Source organism: Centruroides sculpturatus, unplaced genomic scaffold, assembly GCF_000671375.1.
Source record: "Centruroides sculpturatus isolate CEXI.00-Female unplaced genomic scaffold, Cexi_2.0 scaffold95, whole genome shotgun sequence".
Lineage (NCBI taxonomy): Eukaryota > Metazoa > Arthropoda > Arachnida > Scorpiones > Buthidae > Centruroides > Centruroides sculpturatus.
The window spans coordinates 401,881-416,611 of record NW_019384621.1 but is presented as its reverse complement, the minus strand read 5'-3'; the positions used below and the strand labels follow the sequence as shown (position 1 = coordinate 416,611).

At 28.3% G+C, this 14,731-nt stretch overlaps 1 protein-coding gene across 1 annotated transcript in view; it reads right to left on the bottom strand.

Moving 5' to 3' along the window:
• The window catches only part of LOC111625484 (potential E3 ubiquitin-protein ligase ariadne-2-like), a 63,691-nt gene that overhangs the window by 18,421 nt on the left and 30,539 nt on the right, over nt 1-14,731 (bottom strand). Inside the window, exons 5-6 of the mRNA XM_023368636.1 lie at nt 13,091-13,200; nt 4,741-4,951 (exon numbers count right to left, since the gene is read on the bottom strand). Of these exons, the coding sequence (XP_023224404.1) occupies nt 4,741-4,951; nt 13,091-13,200 (321 nt within the window). The remainder of the gene's footprint in view (nt 1-4,740; nt 4,952-13,090; nt 13,201-14,731) is intronic.

Genomic DNA, 14,731 nt, shown 5'->3' with positions numbered 1-14,731 from the left:
AGTGGGGTCTTACTGTATATTTATAAACAAATTAATCTTAAAATTTATTACTTTGCTTTATCACAATGTTCTTTTTAACTAGATGTGATACTTAAAGAACATATTCTTATATAATATCCAATAGAAAATTTTAATTAAAATTACTAAAGAATAGTTACTTAAATAGCTATTCTTGTATACTAATAGTATATTAGAATGGGGATTCAAACATATTTAAAAATTTGAGTTAAAATAATATATAAAAATAAAATGACATTAAACTAATAATAAAATAAAAATAAAATAATAAATATAAAAAACTGAAAGAAATTTCAGTTTTTTTTAATAAAAACAACATATTGTATACAATAAGCATTTATATTTGAAAATACAGGCAAATCCTACAGAACATCAATTTTCAAAACCCAAATTTTGTTAAACATGTGTATCTCTCCAATACAATAATTTTTAATAAAATGATATGCAGGAAAGGTTCAAATTAAATTTCAAATACAATTGATAGAATATCAATTTAGAATCACATGTAGATATTTTGAGAAGTGCATTAAGTATCAACAAATTTGTTAATAAAATTTTTACTTTTATATTATTCCTGTTAAATCATATGTTTTTTAGTGCAGTATTTTCTGTTCTGCATTGTAACTGAAATTTTAGAAATAAAAACACCTATATTTTGCATTTTAATTCAGCAAATATAAATAGAAGTCTATAAAATTTTACAAAAGAAACACTTAAGATGCAAATGTTTTCAGAATTCTTAATTTCATTCTCAAACTTTTTTTTTTTTTTTTTAACAAAATTAGAACAGAATAAACAAAACATTCATAGGAAACTGAATAAAAAATTTAAAATTTGATTCTGTTTGATATGAATATTTTGTATTTATTCTGTTCTTATTTTATTAAAAACATTTGAGAGTGGCATTAAGAATTCTGAAAACATTTCAAGATTTTCTATTATTATTTTATACACTTCTCTATTACATTGCATAATGAATTAAAATTAGAATAAATTAGATAAGTAATCAAAGAATTTTTATGCTATCATTTATATTTAAGAAATGGATTATGGAAATTTCATGTAGATAACTCAAAAATTGTGTGTGTTTAGAAACCAATGGATGCACATTCTGTGATGGGGTGAGTTATATGCCAATTTTAAATTACAATTAAAAATTCATCAAACAACTTTATCTTAGTCTAAAGCAGTGTTTCTCAAACTTTTTTGTCAGGTGGCACACTTGAAATTATTAAACAAAATTCACGGCACCCCTATTATTATTATTATTATTATTATTATTATTTATTTTGCTTTTTACGGTTAGTAAAGATATGAAGGATGAGAAGACTTTGAAAAAAATAAAAGTTTTTTATTAAAGTAAGTAAGTTTATTTCCAAACAACACAAAAGCATTCAAAACAAAAGTTATTATTATAAAGGTATCTTTTAATTATTTATTTAATTTAATACTTTAATTCAATTATTTTAAGTAATTTTAATTTAANCAGTAAAAAACCCCCTATAAGATATAGGGGGTTTTTTACTGTTTTTTACGGATACCGGTCACAATTTTTTCATAGTTTTATAGGAATCGTAATTATAGGGGGGTCGACTGTACATATATTTATTATTATTTTACTTTGTATTGTTAATATTGAAAGAATGTTATTTTGTTGCTGTATTTTGAATTAAAAAGTTGCTGTATTCTTGCAACTTTTTAATTCAAAATTAGCTTTACTATAGCTTTTTAATTAAAGCTAAACTACATATCTTTGATTAAGTAACTAGAACAAAATGTATTGGCAAAAATTGGGTCAATGAAAAAAATGTTGAATTTAACATTGTTATATTTGTATATAAGGATTTTGTTAAATTTGAAAGCTTGGAAAAATTCACACACACACTCACTTATCAATCAAGAAATTCTTAAAAATAATGCTCTAATTTGAACTATTTTAAAATTTAAATTATTATTTAACAACTTTTAAAGACAGCAGTAAAATAATTTTTTATATAACATTTTCCAAACAGTAATTAAAGAAAAGAAACAATTTCAGCACTATATTGGATTGCCTGACCATTACAATTCATGAAGTCTTTACCATGTAAGGAAGCACATTTTTGAATGAGTTTGCTTCTGAAAGACAAAATTAAATTTTAATGTCTTAACTTAGTTCACAGAGAAAGTGAATTGCTGATGTAGTAGAAAGAGGAACAAATATTATGTCAACAATGACAAATTTTTCCATTTTGTGAATTCAAACTACATTTTAACATGTTGAATTTTTTGCCAAGTAAAACTATTTGCCACTAATTGGAAAAATGATTTATGGAGATAAGAGAGAGAAAAAGTATATTCTTTTTAATTGACATGTTTAATTATATTCTTAAGATGGCCAGATGGTTAATGCTTTGGAAAAACTGGAATATAACTTGATGCAGGCAACTCCAGGCACTTTTCATGGGCAGTCCTTCTCAATGCACTCTGGGATGGACTACTCATGGCTACCTCCATTGTGATCTAGACTGAAACCATAATGTGTGTAGAAAAAGGGGACATCATAGCATCCTCATGACAAAAAATTTTTTTAAATTATGCTCTTACAGATATTGTAAATATAAATAATTTTAATAAATAAATGGAATTAGTGAGCATAAAAACAATTTGCTATTACAGCCACCATCTTGTTTTAACAGTATTTGTGGTTGTTTGCATATTACTGATCATTTCATTGTTTGTTTTGTGAAACAGCAATGGGAATCAAATTTTCTATTAAAAATTAAATTTGTTTTTTGCATTCTGCTTTCACTAGCAAATATCTTTCTGTACAAAGGTTAAACATTCTTCACAGAAAGTAAGAGCAGAGCCATTAGATATTATATACTTTAAAATTATTTGCTATTTAATTTTTCCTGAGTTTATTTTAGCATTTATTATTATTATTATTATTATTATTATTATACGAATAAAACAGAAATAAATTAACATGATAATAAAGCATTATTATTTGTAGACATTTGTATCTTTTCTACAAAAAGTTTTGGAGGTTTGCTCTTTATATTCCTTTCCCCTTATTTTAAAAACAAATTGTTTTTCTATTACACTTCATTGTAGATGTAATGTTGAGTTGGTACCTTATGAACCAGTGTCATGCTTTCTTTCAACACTGATTTGGAAGCACAAGGTAAATAAAGTTAGGTGGGTTTACACGAATGATTTTATTTTGTTCTAATAATTTTCTGCATGGTATACACCATCATGGATTACCCTCATAAAACTACAATACATAGGCTGCCCTCATTTTATACTGGTATTGCATTCCTGAAAAAGTCATCATAAACAAAAATCATCATAAAATAATCCATTTTATTATGGAATAATTAGGAATCTGTTCCAGACATTCACAATATATATATATACATAAAATCATGTCTAGTACCAAAATGTTTACTAATACAAAAATACTAATATAAAAATCATAGCTTATAACTACTTATTTATAGTTGAGATTGATGATGCAGTTTTTATATTTCCACTGTGTTGATCTCATATAGCAGTGCAACTGGGTGCAACTTCAATTCAGTAATGATGACCCTGGTTGAGGGTCAACATCCACTAATGATGAGCTTGGTGAGGGTCAAATATCTTCATAAAATATGAATTTAAAGTTGTTTGCTGTGCCTTTCTTTTCTTCTTCTTCTTCTTGAGAATTTCATAATAAAGTGCTAAGGCTTCAATACCTCCTTACAAAGTCATTTCATTCCCAGTCAGGTCCATTTTGCAACACAGACTTGGACTACACTATATACTTGGACTTGGACTACATTTGGATTCACTAATTTCTTTTAATTTGACATGGCTTTCTTTTCTATTTTTATTATATGAACAATAAGCATTTTAAAATAATAAACAAACAAACACCAAGCCCAAGATATCTCAGGCAAATTACATAGCATTACATAAAATGCTGTCCTTAAGGCCACTTTTGACAAATTTTTTTTTTTTGAATTTTTGGAATGTTTTTTAAGTCTCCAAATTTTTTCAAAAATTTTTACCCGCGCAAAAAAATTTTATCGCGATTTTAATCAACCTTTAATGACGTGCAATTAATGCTTAATTGTTTTTTAATGGGATTTTTTTTATCAAATTTAATTAATCATTCTAAAGTTGTAGTGCACAGATTTTACTTAGGTAAAGTTACTTAAAGCTACTTCCTGATATCAAAAACGACCTCCAATAGTTTTTTAATTTTTTTTAATTAATAGATTTTATTATATATAAGTTTAATTAAGTTGGGGGAGGTCGAAAATCGCAATAAAAATTTTACTTTTTAAAAATATTTAAAAATATATGGCCAACTAGTATTCACCCTACTATAAAACCATCGCCTCCCGAGACTTCTATGAGAATGTCCCGGAAAATCAGACTCCAGCTGTTCTCAAGGTCATCCAGCTGTGTAAACAATGACCGGTCAGTGTCAAATTTCACAGAAAGGCGAGACAAAAGAAAATAAAATTTGAAGCTTTTTCTTAAAAATTAACGCATTTCTTTCGTTTTTTTTTTCAGTTTTAAGTATTTTTTATGTTTAATTACATTAATATCAAAAATTGCCCGAGCCTTAAGGAGTTAAAATGAAGTTGCTGCTAGGGTTACCACAAGAAATAATAAAAAAAAAAAAATGCATTTAACAGTTAAAAATATTCCATACATTGTAGAAAATTTTTGGGTAAAATCTGAGACCCATGTTATTGTCAAAGTAAAATGAGGACAACCCATATTGTAAAGTATATAAATATTAAAATAAAAATTTACAAGAATTGCACTAGTACTTACATCTTTAGTGTGAGCAGATATATAGTTAGCTGTCTCTGAGTCATCAGCGCACTTTGTCAGCCATTTTTTAATAATTTTGCAGTCAGTTGGTGCATGATAATCAGTACCACATTTGAAACTAAAAGAATTTTAAAACACTGTTATAGTATTTAACCATTTTTGATGAATCAAAATAAAAAATGAAATTAGTTCACTCATATTTATTATCATCAATTTATAAAATAATACACTTTATATAAGAGAAATATTTTGTAAATTATGGTTTTTAAAATTCTATAAATTTTAAAAATTTAAATATTCTCAAATTACTACTTTGAGAATATTAATTTCATATATTCTGCAGTTTGTATGTATTTTATATTTAAAAAACAGTTTTTATAATCAAATTTATTACTATACCACATACTAATAACTATATTTAGTTTTTTCTAAAAACTCCAGGTATCCCTCATATAACACAGTAATTATGTTCCAAAAAACTGCCGTGTTATGCAAATCTATGCTATATGAAACAAAGGATTAATACAAAATATAGGGCTAGGCTCCAAAGTTAACAAAAGTATACTATTCTTTTTCATTACTAAGAGAAATATAAGTATACTATTCTTTTTCATTACTAAGAGAAATATACTCATTAAAGTAATAAATAATTAACTAACAATTACAATTAAAAATACTGTATTATGCATTAATATTAATTTTAGTTAAATGAGGGCATTTTGTTTTTACTGATCATCATCTGAGCTTTTTTGTTGATCTTGATCAGACATATTGCAAAATTTTCATATTTTTTATTTTTATCATAAAGAATTTTTATGGATGATAAAATTAAAGTATGTTATTATTGAAAGTTTGTTCTAGAAGGGCATGTTTGTTCAGTCAAGGACTGAGTGATTTTTCCAGAATTTGTGTTTGAATACCAAACTTTTTAAGTTAGGGACAGTTCAAGTACAGAAATACAGCCGTATTTCATTCATCATTTTTATGAATGATGGCTTACCTACAGTTAAAAAAAAGCTTAACAACACTTACCTAAAACTGTTTAATCTTTGTATTTAGTAAAATTTATTTAATCTATTAAAACGAAACACAGTGACAGTCTTAAAAACTGAAGTCTGAAAGTAATGACAGTTGATAGGAAAGTCAGGACAAGGAAGAAAAGATTGCACTATTGGTTTTCATTAAAATAAATCTGATGAAAGGCACAAGAGAAATTAAAAATGTCAATATTATAAAAAAAATATTGAATAACTGAGTTTGCACTTAAAAGTTGTAAAATTTTGTGTGGAGGATTTTCCAAATTTACAAACTGAGTTAGAGTGAAACCAGAAACCATGTTGCACAAGAATTTCCCTAATTTTCAAACCGTACTGTAGAAGTGCCATGTTGTACAAGGGATACCTGTATATTAGTATATTAATTTACAGAAACTATTTATTTCAAGTAATCTTTAATTTCAAATATTGCAAATAAACCTTGTAATTTATACCTTGTTACTGAAATAGTTTAAAAATTTAAATACAAGTATTTTTTTTTTTTTAACTTAAATAATCTCCATTTCCAAATATAACAATTTCTTATAAAATTTCAAACTGTCTAAAGCTGTTGGATACTTATATCAAAACTAATTTTTATTTTTTCACAATTGAGTAGGCTAGATTATAATAAACAGCTTGAGTAATAATTAAGACTAAATTTCTAAACAAAATTTAGTTTTATTTATTATATCCCATTTTCCTGTTTACTCAGGTTCCATTTCTGTGTACCATATTGAAATAGATAAATAAAACTCATGCCAAAATTGTATAGCTTCTTGATAATAAGCACTGAGTTCAGCGTTAACAGAAACGTTGTGTTAACGCTGAACTCAGTGCTTGTTATCAAGAAGGTGTACCATATTATATTACAACATGTCATATTATTTATCCTGCCTCCAAAAAGAATTGGTACAAAAAAGTGACAGATCATATCATTTGTTGTCTCTAAACCTGAATTGGCAGCCCTGCATTGTGACAATGCCACAATAATTTTGTTTTAAAAAGAGATTTTTATATACAGGGTCTGTACATATAATTCCATCTTTGATTCTGACTTTCCCTGACTAATTATGACATTATTCCCTGACTTCTCTGCATTTTCCCCTTCTATTATGCCAAGTTCCAATGCTAAGCCCATTTTATACTCAATTATATAAATTTTTTTTATTAAAAAAACACTTTATTCACTTACAAAAACAAAAAACTTTGCATAAATTTGATTATGTAATTAGCTACGTCATTTCTACATAATATAAAAAATGATTTAATTTAAATTAATTCATAAATTTTATTTAAATAAGAAAAAGATTTGCATCACATCATAAAATTGAATTTTCTTAAATCAAGGTGGTGGGAAATTCAAAATAATTTAAACAGAAGCTCAGACCTATTCAAGATTGTTACATTTCTTCCCATCTTTCCCTGAAATTAAAGTGGGAGCGATGGAATTTTGGCAGGAAAGTGGGTCGTTGTCAATGGTGTTTTTGAAAACCCATTTTCCCATGGGCTATCTGAAGATGAAAATTTACAGTTAGAGAGAATACATCACAGATCATCAATCTGCCAAAATTGGCAGGATTATTATCTCTGCATACTGTATGTGATCAGCAGCAAAGAATGTGAATAAAAAATACATAATTTTGCACAACATCCACCATACATTCCAAATATCATTAAGTTCTTTGCCCTCTCATGGCATCAACTGACTGCAATGAGTTAACCAAATGTCATGAAGGTCAAAAAATCAGAGGGGTTGTGTACAGAACACAATCACAATTATTTAAGGCATGAATCTGTCTGTGTGTTATTAGAGGAAGGATAAGATTTAAACAAACAATAACTTGCTGGTTATCACATTCCAGGTCAATATCTATCAGTTTGGGCAATTCACTCAAAGTATTAGCGCTTGAGTTGACACGCTCAGTTTTCTTACACTTTCTACACAATCTGGATTGTTCGACATTAGTCTTTGGGCTTTTCTGATTCCTTTTAAATGTTTCTTTCTAATGAGATATGTTTCTTCCATTTCTGTTCATATTTCCTTTGAAATTTCTTCCATGTTATAAAAATTTTCTTTGACTCTCACATTTATTGACTTATAACTTTACAAATTCTATTTTGTTGGTTATTATTGCTAAATAATATTGTAGATCCTGTCCTTCTGTGCAAATCATCTTCAATTTCAACATCCTATCTCTTCCCCATCCAAAGTTTCTGTCCAAATGCCACACCATGTTGCCATTTTCAGTGTTCATGTGTAACAGCTACCCCTCCCCTGCAAAGCTACACACCCACACTACCCACAATTTTAAATACAGACGTAAACCTTCTATCCAACAAAATTTAAACCATTAGATTATCATTTATAGTTTACGAGATATAAGCATGACAAATTTTGCCATTTATTTGGTAGCTCCAGTTTTTTTAGACCTCCCTTCATCCAACTGAATTTAGACTTTTCCAATCAAAATACGGCAAGAATGATAGATGGATTCTGTGGTATTTGCAGATTCTATGACTTTCCTTGACTTTTTCTGCTAATAATCTTATTCCCTGACTTTCCAGGTCTGTACAAACAAGGCAATTAGAATTTCTGCCAACAGACCAAGACACTAGTTCATGGTATTTTGCTTGTTATCTGTTGTGTGAGCTCATAAATATCACAACCAAGAATTCAGTATTCAAATACCTAGCCCAAGTTATCAGGAATGAGAACTTTTTAGAATTGAATTGTTCTCAATTTTTGCATTTGAATATTTCCATTTTCAATTGGAATCACTTTGAAATCTAGTAATTAAATTATTTTTACACACAGTACACAAAAGTAATGTTAAAAGTGATTTTACTATAGAAATGAATGTAACTGCATCATTTCTATTTGGTATAGTTTAAAGATAAGAAAACTAAAATATGTTCAAAACAAAGAAATTTGATATAGCCTGATTCCAATTTACATAACTTTTACTGTAATTAAAGCAATTTGGACATTATAATCATGTTCTTAACTTGAATTCTTCAAGTTAAAAATGTTTACATCAAACAACCAGAATGCCAAAAATTGACAGTTTGGTTGTTTAATGTAAACTTTGACATTTATTATTGGGCTGCAATTTGAGAAAATTGTAGACCTATAAATTCCCACTGTTGTCTGTCTTTCCTTAATCTTGAAAACAGAGTAAGATAGATGAAAGATGAGACCAGATGTGGAAACCTTAGGGGCAGGAGGCCATGATTATGAATTTCCAATGCAAACTGGAATTCACATTATTTCAATTCAAAACTTTTCTTCTGAAAGCAGTTAAAAGATGACAAGCACAACTCCATTGCTATTGGAAAAATATGATCGGGGTACCTACTCAAATTTTTGGTTTAAATTCCATGGCTTTCCCTGACAAACTTTGTATAAATTCCCTGACCTTCAAGTCTCTTACAGTACAGCAATTGACAAAATAAAACACCATATAACTTACTACACAAATATGCTATTGCTTCTTTGACTTTTTAATTAGTTATTTTTTCTAATTAATAGTTACATAATTTTTATAATTGCTAAATAATTAAAATTATTTATCATTTTTTGTACTTTGTCATCATTTGTTTTTATCAGTTCATTAACATCTGCCTCAAACTGTGTGTGTAAATGGTAATTGTAAAAGATTTGTAGAGTTAAAATGTTTCAAAAAAATTTTAATGTTAGATTATTAAGAGTATTACAGACTTTTCTCTAAAATTCATAATACTGCATAATTTATACAACTGTGTTAAAATTTATAAATGACAATTGATATTGCCATATATTTGGGACTTAGTTTGATCCCTGGAATTTTGCAATGCTCTCCTCCTTGTTGCATTTTATAATTCTTCAAATAACTAATCAATATTAGTTTTTAAAATTAATTTGCACTATCAGTAAAAGAAGTAAATGTCTGTAATAATTGTATAAACATTAAATGAAATAAAAAAAAAAATACTAAAAGTGATTACAATTTACAAGGTCTGATTTTGAGTGATTTTAAAATACAATCTTACAACACAATAAAATAATAAGTCGTATGTGTAATAATTAAAATTGTAAAAAAAATGTAAAAATTAAAATTAAATTTTGGCTGACAGTATTTACATCAAAATATATATAAATAAAAATACATTAAAGCTACAAAATTGTCTTTGAGTTTCATTTAATGACAGAACATAAAGACAATTTTGTAGCTTTGATATATTTTATTTATTTATATTTTGATGTAAAAGTTAAAATTAACTCATTTGATATGGTTTGCAAAGTTTAAAGAACTGCTTACAAACTTGGTCTTTAGAATGGTATCAAAAAATAAAAATTGATGAACAACAATTGTGCATTCTTTACATTTCTATTATACTCACCCCACACATTAAGTCAACATTTCACTGTAATAGTTTTAATGTTCTTATTATCAACAGTATATCTATATTTAAATTGTAAAAACTTAATACAATTTTTGAAAAACTGGAAGAACTACATGTCTTTAAGTACAAAATACCCCAGTGACGAGAATTAACCTAGCATTTCTCAAACTTCACCTTCTGATAGACCTGTTTAATAAATTTTGATGTGTTATTTACATAATTTGCTTAGTTTTCTGTCAATATATTTGCCTTGATCCACAGGAATCTGTGGACCACACATTGTTGAGAAATCTGCTTTCCATCTGAATTATCTCAATCATCTGGACATGAAAATTTCTACTATTCAGCACTACATACCGTGCAAAACTTTTCAGTGTTTTCAGATTATGCTTTCAACGATGTCAAATAAAAAAAGCAGTTAAGTATCTTAGAATGAATAGATTTATGAGAGAAGGCAATGCAACACCTAAAAATCTTGCAAGGAGGAATGCATCCCAGGAAGACTTTCTACAGGAAACTGACTATTTAGGTGTTAGATTTGTGAAAAAAACCTGAAACACTTCATATGGCCAGCCCACTGGAGAGATACAAACTTACAACCGATTACCAGTGTTTTATCCACTAAGTCATTGATGGAGCTATGCACATAAGGAAGCCAGTATTAATTACCATTGTGAGGACCAGAAATTTTGTGTTTTATACTAAAATTTTTTTTTATAAACTTTATAAAGACAGAACGAGAAAACAGAAAATTAAAAGAGAAAAAGGAAAAATAAAAGCAATAAAACTCGATTCCCACGAGTTGGGTTCCTTGTTGAGATGAGTACATTTCTGTGTCACGATTGTGTCACCCGTCCCCTCATTGGACCAAGAAGATCGTCATCGCTGACAAAATCGGAGAAAAGTTCGAAAAAGAGGACTTGATATAAAAGGGCCAGGCATGATGAGAAAGGGGGTGGAAGTTATTATTATTGGTGCCTGTGTGTGTGCTCCGAACGTCTACCTCCCGCCGAGATTCCGTCAACCAACACCTCCTTCTCAACTACAAGACTAGAACTGAACTCATCTGACTTCAATACATATTCAACTGGAAGGAACTATTGAACGTTTTTTGCTGGACTTGATCTCCTTTACAACCTAAGGTATTTATCCTGCCCGCGCACTATTGTACGCTCTCTCTCTCCACGTAAACAAAATGCGACCCCGGTCGTTAATTTGAACTAAAAATTGAATAATAACTGAACCCAACTCATGTAGTTTATGTTCGCATTTATTCGCTGATGTAAACCAAATTTAGATTATATATAAATAAACGGTTTTTATGTTTAAAACTTCTGGAGTGCAGTTTCTTCCGTTTTTCTCTCAATCTCTCCATTCCGGGTCCAACCCTCATACCTATCCGCTCACGCGAATTTGTGGTCTCTGTATCAACCGAAGGATACAGTGGTGTCATCCTGACGGGGTATCGAAGAGATACCGACCCTATGGTCACACCATGACCTAGACCCAACTTGTGTTATTTTAAAATTTTAAATCATTTCAAAAAATTATAATGTTTTAATGAAATTATTTAAATTGTAAATGTATGTAATTTTTCCTACTAACTTTATTTAAAATAATTTAAAGGAGTGTTTTAAGAAGTTAGACAAAATGGCCATGGTGAGAAAATAATTTCAACAATATGAAAATTTTCCACAAAAAAATGCAAAAAAAGCCTTATAAAAATTCATTCTGTGGTCGTCATCATAAATAAATTTTGTATTTTTGGAAGTCAAAAAGTCTATTAATTACTCTGTGCTAAAAATAAAAATAATCATTTATGGCACTGAATTCAATTTTATTTCTATTAATCAACATATTGAATCAAGTTTATAATTGTATATGCTATCCTATGATGATGAAAACATGTGCTTAAATTAAAGCATTCTTTTTATCTAAAATATTTATGCTAACTTATCAGTTTAGTGTTGCATGGCATATTGTATGGTAGGCCTACTTACTTATATGTATTATTTAATTTGAATTTTTCAAACTATGTAATAATAATTATTAACTGGTTCATAAATTATGGTTTTATTTTCGGTGCAATAATTTTTAAGGACATTTTGGGTCCTGAAAATATTCTGCATGCCTTTTCATAAGTTTCATTGTATCATGTTACTTCTTGCTGCCTACAGACAGCTACACTTGGTCTACCTTATTGTGAGAAAAAAACATCAACAAGACAGCCAAGGAGGCAAATTTCCTGACTTTTTCACAATTTTTCAAATTTCCCAACTTCCCATGACTTTTCCTGAATACCAATAAAAATCCTTGACTTTCCAGGCGCTTAGGAATCCTGTATGATGTACAGTGGCAAGACATACAGTACTGATTTGAGATGAAAAGCATATATTTTAAATTAAAAATTGCAGCCTGGCATTGTGATGATGTCACAATAAATAATTGCTCGTAATTTTGTTTATGTTGTAATTGCAGAATCTAGTTTACAGATATAACGATTTATGTATTTTCACAGTTATTAAATTTTCTACAAACAGATTTCAACTGTATATATGCAATATATTTATGCAAAGAAATTTTACACACTATTTTCTTCTAATATTACACTATATATGTCAATAAGTTTTTCTCATCAGTTATCAAAATTCAAACAACAAATTATTACTGCCCATTTCTGTTTTATATTTAAAAATAAATTGAAGACAAACTTGGAATGTTTAGAATAAATATTTGTTTGTTTTTAATTTTTGACAGAAATTGATAAAATGAAGAAATTATAAATTTTTATAAAATATCTTTAAAGAAGTAAGAAAAAAAATAATACACAATCTTACCAAAACTGTGTCTTACAATGCTTACAGATAACACGTTTACTTTTAGATTCTTTTGCTCGGACTACAACAGTACAATTAGGTCCTGGACAATACCTCAGTTGTGGATGACTCTGATTAAGAATTAAGTTTTTGTTTAAATTAAAAGAATAAATATTTTAATATTCAAATTTAATCATCATTATTAAGGTCTGTAAAGAAATTATACACACACTTGAAATTTGTGTATAATTTCATACAATGTTTATTTACACCAATATTATTGTAAATAATTACTCAATTAATATAAAAATTGCAACCAAATCTGTTGTAAAATAATTATACATATAGTTGTAAATTTTCCCCTTTTACATAAAGGTTTAATAATTAATATAATTTCCTTTCTTTTGAATTAGCTTGTAAATCCACTTATGTTTTGTTTCTGACAAGTGTTTCATGTAAGTTTATTTTATTGCAATAATTATAAATTGCTGTCAGTTCATCAGCAGTTGTGTATTGTTTGTTGTTAGCATAGACCATTTGAGAAAGCAGAGCCCACACATGTTCCATTGGATCTAAGTATGCAGACTTAAGCATTACATCTATTTTTTGTTTAAACCAGTTTTGGTGAATTTAGATATATGGCAGGAAGCATTGTCTTGCTGAAATACCCATTTATTTCTTCCAATCAGTGATTCAAATAACATATTTTAATATTTTTGAAGTCATTCTATCATTAATTGTGATAATATCTGTTTTGCCATTAAAAGCAAATGCTGATCAAACCATGACTCCAAAACACCTCCCATCTGTCTACAAAAATATCCCTTTGGTTGCTTTCTTAAATCATGCCAATACCCATTACCACCTATTACACCCAGATTAAACATTTTTCATCTGAAAACACCATGTTTTTCCATGTGTCAGTTCAACTCATTACTGATTTTGTCTATTCTAATCTGTTTTGTTTGAAGTCATTTGTAAGCTTAGGTTTTGCCTTGAGTTTAACATAGGCAACATCATCAATATTTTTGAAAATATAAGCAACTATTGAATGAGACATTTTTAACCCCTTCTGAGCCGCGCTCGAGTGTGACTCGAGCAAGTTTTATAGCGTTACGTCGTTAAGGCCACTTTTGAAAAAATTATTTTTTTTGAATTTTTGGAATGTTTTTTAGGTCCCCAAATTTTTTCAGAATTTTTTGCGCACGCGAAAAAATTTTATCGCGATTTTAATGAGCCTTTGATAAGGCTCGATTAAGGCTTAATGTTTTTTTAATGGGAGTTTTTTATCAAAATTAATTTATCATTCTAAAGTTGTAGCGCACCGATTTTCCTTCGGTAAAGTTATTTAAAGCTGCTTTCTGATGTCAAAAACGACTTCCGATAGTTTTTTAATTTTTTTAATTAATAGATTTTATTATATAGAAGTTTAATTAATTAGGGGGGGTCGGAAATCGCAATAAAAATTATAATTTTTTTAAAATATTTAAAAATATACCGCCAGATTGAAGTCACCCTACTTTAAACCCTTGTCCTCCCGCGATGTCTATGAGAATGTCCCGGGAAATCGGACTCCAGCTGTGTTCAAGGTCACCCAGCTGTGTAAACAATGACTCATCGGTGTTACATTTCACAGACAGGCGAAACAAAGGAAAATAAAAT